General features: G+C 41.8%; 1 protein-coding gene across 2 annotated transcripts in view; it reads left to right on the forward strand.

The window, feature by feature from the left end:
- The first annotated feature begins 6,414 nt into the window (after positions 1-6,414).
- The window catches only part of LOC102674111 (5-hydroxytryptamine receptor-like), a 45,566-nt gene continuing 45,062 nt past the window's right edge, over positions 6,415-6,918 (forward strand). For both annotated transcript variants that reach the window (XM_006609388.2, XM_006609389.2), the window contains exon 1: positions 6,415-6,429. In XM_006609388.2, the coding sequence (XP_006609451.2) occupies positions 6,415-6,429 (15 nt within the window). The remainder of the gene's footprint in view (positions 6,430-6,918) is intronic.

A 6,918-nucleotide genomic window follows, 5' to 3' on the forward strand; every position in this document is an offset into this window, starting at 1 on the left:
AGAAGAATTCAACGACGGTACACGTAGCAACGATATTATCAAGAAGTCGATACGATGTTATATAAATGTTAAGAAATCGGTCGAAGGAATAGGAAGTTCTTGTGAGAAATTTGTAACCGCGTGATCGAACGGTTCGAAATTGGAGATGTTGCTCGAATCGAAAGCATGCTTGAAAGTTCGCTTTCAGAAGTTGCGGGGGAACGATTCTGGGATCCGAGTGATGCGACAGTCGAGTCGCTTACACACGCTGATTTATTTAAAATGTCCCCAAATATTGGAAAAGTTGGGTACAAAATACAAAATGAACAGGAAGTCGAAACTTGTTTCCATGTTACTCGATCGAGAAATTGTTATCTTGAATTTTCTTTCTCTATTATCGTTTTTTTTTCTTTTTTTTTTTTGGTAACGATACAGTGATTCGTCGTTGAACGAATTCGTTAAAAGAATAAATTATAGGGGGAGAGGATAAATTTGAACTTTTTTTGATCGATCGCGCGCGTGAGTTGTTCGACGTTTGAAACGAAATGTGTGAGGGAGAGGAAGGAAGGGGAAAGTGTAAAATTACGTACGCGGTTTACCTTTATCAGGGACAATGGTTGGACGAACGAGCACACCGCCAAAGGTAAATTCAACCAGCGAATATCCGGTGGAAGCGCGTTCACCGTTGTTTGATATCTTGGAAACGAGTCGATTCGAAGGAAAATTATGTTCATTATGCTGCGAATAGGATTAGCCGCGATAATGAGATTTCGAAATTAACGATTCCTTGGGAATGAATTCTAGTTTCCATCGATCAGAGACCGGTTCCTTAAACCGTTCTCTACCTCCCTATCTCTCTCCCCTTAATAGGGAGGCATTACGTTTATCTCTTCGATGAATAGCCGTCAATGATATCGGAAGACGAGGGATTATAAATGAAACTTGCAATTTTTCCGATATTTCTTTCCAATAAGAATCCCATTACCGAGCGAAAAGTTTGGAACGAAGCCTATTTTGTATATCGATTTCGCACAGTCACATGGCAATAAAAGTTTCAATTTAACATTCGAAAAATCAATGTTACGGAATGTTTGAAAATTCGAATAAAAATTTTATTCGAATTTTTGATAGATTTTTAAATTGCCTTGTAGGTATATCTTTTATTAATTCGATATGAAGGGCGATAAAAATTTTTATTACGTTTTGATAGATTTTTTTTACAAATTCGATTCGATATTCAAATTAACAAAAATTATTCTGATTGTTTTATTTTTTATTTCTCTTTCTCTCTCTCTTTCGTTCAATTCTTGGAACGAATCGGTGACACGAAACTTTTGGCCCGTGGTGTACCAGTGGATGGAACATCGAACATGGAGCAATCGCGTTCCTCCTCGTTTCTCAATGGAATCGCGTCGAAAAATGCGACGAATTCCAGGATAGTAATCACCAGGCCACGATATCCAAGGATTATCGATATCGGGGGAAAATATATATCTATACCCATTGCTCGACGAAATCATCACGATCGCGTACCACGATACGCGTCATCGGGATTCCTCGATGGGAAAAATGCATGTTAATCCAGAACGCTCGATTGTATCGATGTTCTTCTCTCTCGAAATGGAAAATGGAACGGTACGCATGGATGATTGCACCACACTCGGCATAGATATATATATATATATATACACACGTGAAAGTCGTTTCCTCTGATGGAAAGAATCTCGCGCAAAAATGAAACTGGAAGCTCGTAAATTATGCCGAATATTCAATCGAAACACTCGATGGCGGTTGCAGAAATACACCAAGAATTTTCTCTCAATTTTTCCTTGAGAGAATTAAATCTCAAACGCGAATTCTCGAATTTATTAAGATATCGAGGGATACGAATGAACGGACTTATTATTTGCTTTTGTTTGAAGGAGAGACAAGGATCGAAACAACTCTTCGAAAACGATAAAACGTTAAAACGCGTTTAAAATTCGAGCGAGAAAGGATGACGAATGAAAGAATTTTGCGAGAAATTGACAGAGAGTTTTATTAAAAAACGATACCAATTATTATTTCACACCACAAGTTATTTTCGCCGCGCACGAAAATTATAATTTCGTGACGAATCAAGAAAAGAATAGTTCAACGACACGTTACTTTCCTTACTTTCGCAATCGAACAGATCCCATCGCGATCTATGAACGCGATAAATTGGCTAGTTAAATATTTCCTATATCTGTCGCGCAAGTTAAGAGGATTGATATTATCCAACAAGTGTTTCGCATCGATATCTGGCCTCAGAAACAAGCCGCAGGGAGTGGAATCCATCGGCCGGCTGAACGGAGGCGGAACTATCGGGCCGTCTGTGCATGAAACGCGGTAATCGCGTTTCGTCGATTACCGGGTCAGGTCGCTGCAGGTAAAACTAACGTCGACCCTTGGATCCGGTACAATAGCCCTTTGTGTCGCTATTGCGTGGGTCGTTGTTCGCGGAGATCGATCTTGTCGATAGGCAGAAGAGAAAAGGAAGAAGTTCACACCGACATTTCGAATTAACCGCAAATAGGTGGCCGCAAGATTCCCGCAGAAAATCGATGTCTCTCGATTGATAACAGAACAAATTCGTGATCAACGTTTTAGAATATGAGGAATCTACGGAATTTGAAGGAACGAAATGCTTCTTGTATATATATGTATATTAATGTATATGCATCGATATCGAAAGAAGTCTTTGCGAAGAATACGAAAGACTTTTAGACATTTCTTAAACTCGATACCTTCACCTTTGCTCGTTGAACTTCTCTTTCTCTTTTTTCTCTTCTTTTTTTTTCACAAAGATTCCAAAAGCGCCCCGTTGATCATTCATCGAACGTGACCCGCTCACGTTTCATTATTCTAAAAGCCGCCTCCGCTCCTCCAAAGATAAAAATGAGATCTCCGTAGTAGTTGCCGAGCAGCATTTTAATCTCGCCTACGTTTTATCAAATCCCATTTACATCAACCCCCTCGTATCGTCTATCCCCTCGACTCACGTTCGAAATTTTTCGCGATACGTGTTTTCGCACCCCTCTTTTCGGTTTATCCCCCGTTTATATACTTTAAACGGGGGAAAAAGGATCGAGGAATAGCGCAAAGTGTTACGATCTATCCATTATCTGTAAAAAAAAAAGAATTCGTAACCGGACATCGAGAAATTTCTCCCCTCATCCGTTTCGACACCAATACCACTTTATCATCACACGGATGAAGAATACCAAAATAAATTTTTTTAAGCATCTTGGAAATTCGACAATAATCGAACAATTGTTTATTGACATTTTTTTACAAGATGCACGCGTTTTCAAAGTTGCTACAGCGACAACGCTCGGAGAAACGCTGATTATTCCGCGAAACAAACGGAAGAATTACAGCGTTGACCATTATTTCATCGTAGAAACGAGGGAAAAAGAGTAACGCGTTAGAAAAAGGGAAGCCTCTCCGTTTAATTCCATTGCTGCGCATCATAACGCGACGCGGCAACGCAAAAGCTGAAGCTTTCGAGATCGTGGTGTCCTATTTCTAGCTTGATCCCCTCCTCCAGTATATAATGACAACGTCACGCCGCACACAACCGGTTATTGTCACGTTTTTAACGAACCGTCGCCGGCCCCATCGAGAGAAAAATACACACGCGTCCATCCTGTTTGTTCGTTCGTTTCCCATTAATCATTATGTGATTTGGTTCGCCACGGGAGAATCTGTTGACTCGTCGATCGAGATACGAGCAACGCTCCCTATCTTCCGCGCGTTGAAAGACTTTTGGTCCATTTAGATAAGGAGAGCAGATCCGATCTGGACAGGGTCGATTAACCCAGCTCGAACGAGGCGTAATTTGGACGAGCTGGCTTCGCGAGAGCCACGTCTTATCGTCCTCCAGGAACGGTGTTCCTGCAGGAAATTTCTATTGCAAGAATCGATGGTTAACGTGACGCGGTTGTTGTACAACATGGCCCGGAAGTGTAATTTTTCGAGACTCGTCGACTCGTTCTTTCTGTTAAGGATTATGATGGTCGAGATGTTATTTGGGGGTGTATATCGAGATACGTATCGAGTATATGCAGGCGCTTAACGTAGAATGTTTTTTGAAAAACGAAAAATGTTATTTTTTTCTCTGCCTCTATACCTCATTCTTGCTTTTATTTCAACTTTGAGTTCCGGGTAATGAGTTTTTCCTCGACTGTTACATGGCTATGCCACGGCCACGTGTTTTCCTGCCTGGCCTTTTATCTCCTTTTACGAAGATTCTTTGCAAGATCACCGCGAATAGATCCTGTTCGATTATCACGCTTTCTCTCGTCGTGAAATTCAGAAGAATCGAATTTTTCAGGCCTCGTTGAAGGCTTAATAAGAGTTAAGAACAAGTTTTGAATTTTCGAGCACGACGAATTTTCCTTTCTCGAGATTCAACTCGAGATTCTAGAGAATTTTCGTTGGGACAAGGGAAACGATTCTCGAGAAGGTTTATATTTTTAACGATTCTCCAAAGAAGGTGCAATAAAATCGCAAGGGAGAATCGATATATCCGCGTGATATTCGCCAACTATGGATATCCCATGGTCGTTTCGATTCTTATCGAACAGGTACGAGCGATTAAACGGAAGAGTTACGAGGGGACGTTGGTTGAATTAATTGAATCGAGTGGTTTTCGGGGATGACATGAATTTAATGAAGATTCCTAGGCGGCGAGGGGAAATCTGGAAAAACGAGAAGAGGAGCAGGAAGAGGATGGATCGTCACCGTTTCCGCTCGTGTTGAGGAAGAAAAGTTGGAAAAGACGAGAAGGTTTTAGATTTCTTTCACTTTTCTTTCACTTTGGCCCCCTTTTTTTCGCCCCTTTATCGCCCGCAGTTATCTCTCTCTCTCTTTCTCTCTCTCTCTCTACGTGTTTTTCCGCGTTTCACCGGCGCCAAGTGCCTCTCTGTGAACGTTCTTTTACGACTTTTTAATCCCCGTGAAGGGCCACATGGAGGGAGCAGAGCTCAAAGATAAAAGAACGTATCGTTTCGCCGCGGCGATCAACTCAAACCTGGCGAGTCGAGCCAGTTTGACGATAGTTAGAGTTCTCTCTGACAAGTTTTTTTTCCTCTTCTTTTTTTTTTCTCCCCTCCCTCCTCCTCTCTTTTTTCCTTTCCTTTCTTTTTTGTTTTTTTTCCTTTTTTTTCCTTTCCTTTCTTTTCTGTTTTTTTTCCTTTTTTTTTTTTTTTTTTCGTTTTCTAACAACACTTTTGTGGGGTAGATTTTCCCGTCGACAGGTGTTTTCCGCCGACAGATGTCGATGCTGGTCCCTTTTTCGATAGATCGCCCTGGTAGCTCTCGCATCGATCGATAGATCGCAGTTCCAGTGTGAAGTATTTTCTTTTTGAACGATTGCTGTCGATACATATGCATATCGTACGCGCGTACACCGCGCGAAACGCGGTTTTTTTTTTTTACATTTGAAGTAAAAACGTAGGTGTAAGAAAAAATATTGTTGAAGAAAAAATTCGCCAATTTGCAAATAAATAAATTTCACTCGACGGGATGGGCGAACCACACCACGGTAATAAGAGAAATCGCTGTCGGATGAATAACACTCGTGTAATCGAGTAGAGCGAGTAGAATAAATGTTATGATTGGACGAGTAGAACGAGGCACGCTTGATGGGATAAGTAGAATGAAACAATTATGATCGAACAAGGGATAGAAGGCAATCTTGCTCGACGAATGAAATAAACGCTGTCGCGATGAAGACAAGTGGACCGAGGCGGATTTGCTCGAATAAATGGAATAAGTTGGTCAAACGGGTAATATTTTATTATGATTGGGTTATTTATGCGTTTATCGATTCGACAGAAACTGACTAACAAAATGGAACGAATGGAAAGGCGGGCGAGTACTTTTGCGAGAGGGACAAGGGGGGAAAGTTGCCCTCTCTCTCTTTCTCTTCTTCTTCTTTTTTCTTTATGTATCGGTCGAGAAAAATTAAATTATGAAATGGATTGCGACCACAACAACGGATACACAATACGACGGGCGAAGTGGAAAACAAATGACTCTCCAGTTTGCGACAGTAGTTCACGAGAACTCGTCTTCCTTTGAATATAATTCCGTTAGCTTGCACAGCTTCGGTCGCATATTTTTCTCCATCCACATTTCACCCTCCTCCCTTTCATCCTGTTGCTTCCTGCAAATTTCGGTATTGCTCGAGGTGGGAAATCCTCGAAACTCGTTTTATCCAATTCGAGTTAGGTCGATGCAAATGTCCCAAAATAACATTTTACTCCCCCGCTTACGAAAATTGGACGCGTTCAAAATCCACTATCCGAGGTCGGGAGTAACAAACTCGGACCACACGTTGTTGTTGTTGTTGCCGAATAGAAAAACTAACCCTTCCCCTTCGAAGAAATAATCACTCTCCTAGCGGAAATGGATCGAGCGGACGCGCGATCGATTCGATCGCCAAACTCGATCGTTTTCTTTCGCGGCCAATAATTGCCGCTGATCGACCCTTTCGCAACGATTCCGCGCGAATAGAACAGAACGAACGACAGGAAATCGAAAGAGAGAGAAATTCCATCGAACAAGTAAATTCGAAACTTGCGAAAACTTGCACGTCCACGTGTCCATCGTCGAACCGCGTTGCGATTTGTCATCTCCCTTCCCTTTCCCGATGAAAAATCGTAGCACCTCGCCCGCTCGAGATTTCGTTCACTTTTCAAAGAAAAAGAGAGAGAAATAAAAAAACGGAAAGTCGTCCAAACGTTACAACGTTCCGTATGTAAAGTGTTGTCCTTCCATCGCCGCCCTATGAATATTTCATCTTCGCGGAACTTGGTTCACCCTGCGTCCGGGGAAACGACAACTTAATTCCTCTTGTATCCTTGCAACCGCCGGTTTTCTCTTTTGTGAGGGAACGGCGGCCGTGGGACG

This window comes from Apis dorsata, unplaced genomic scaffold (genome assembly GCF_000469605.1).
Source record: "Apis dorsata unplaced genomic scaffold, Apis dorsata 1.3 scaffold_53, whole genome shotgun sequence".
Taxonomy (NCBI): Eukaryota; Metazoa; Arthropoda; class Insecta; order Hymenoptera; family Apidae; genus Apis; species Apis dorsata.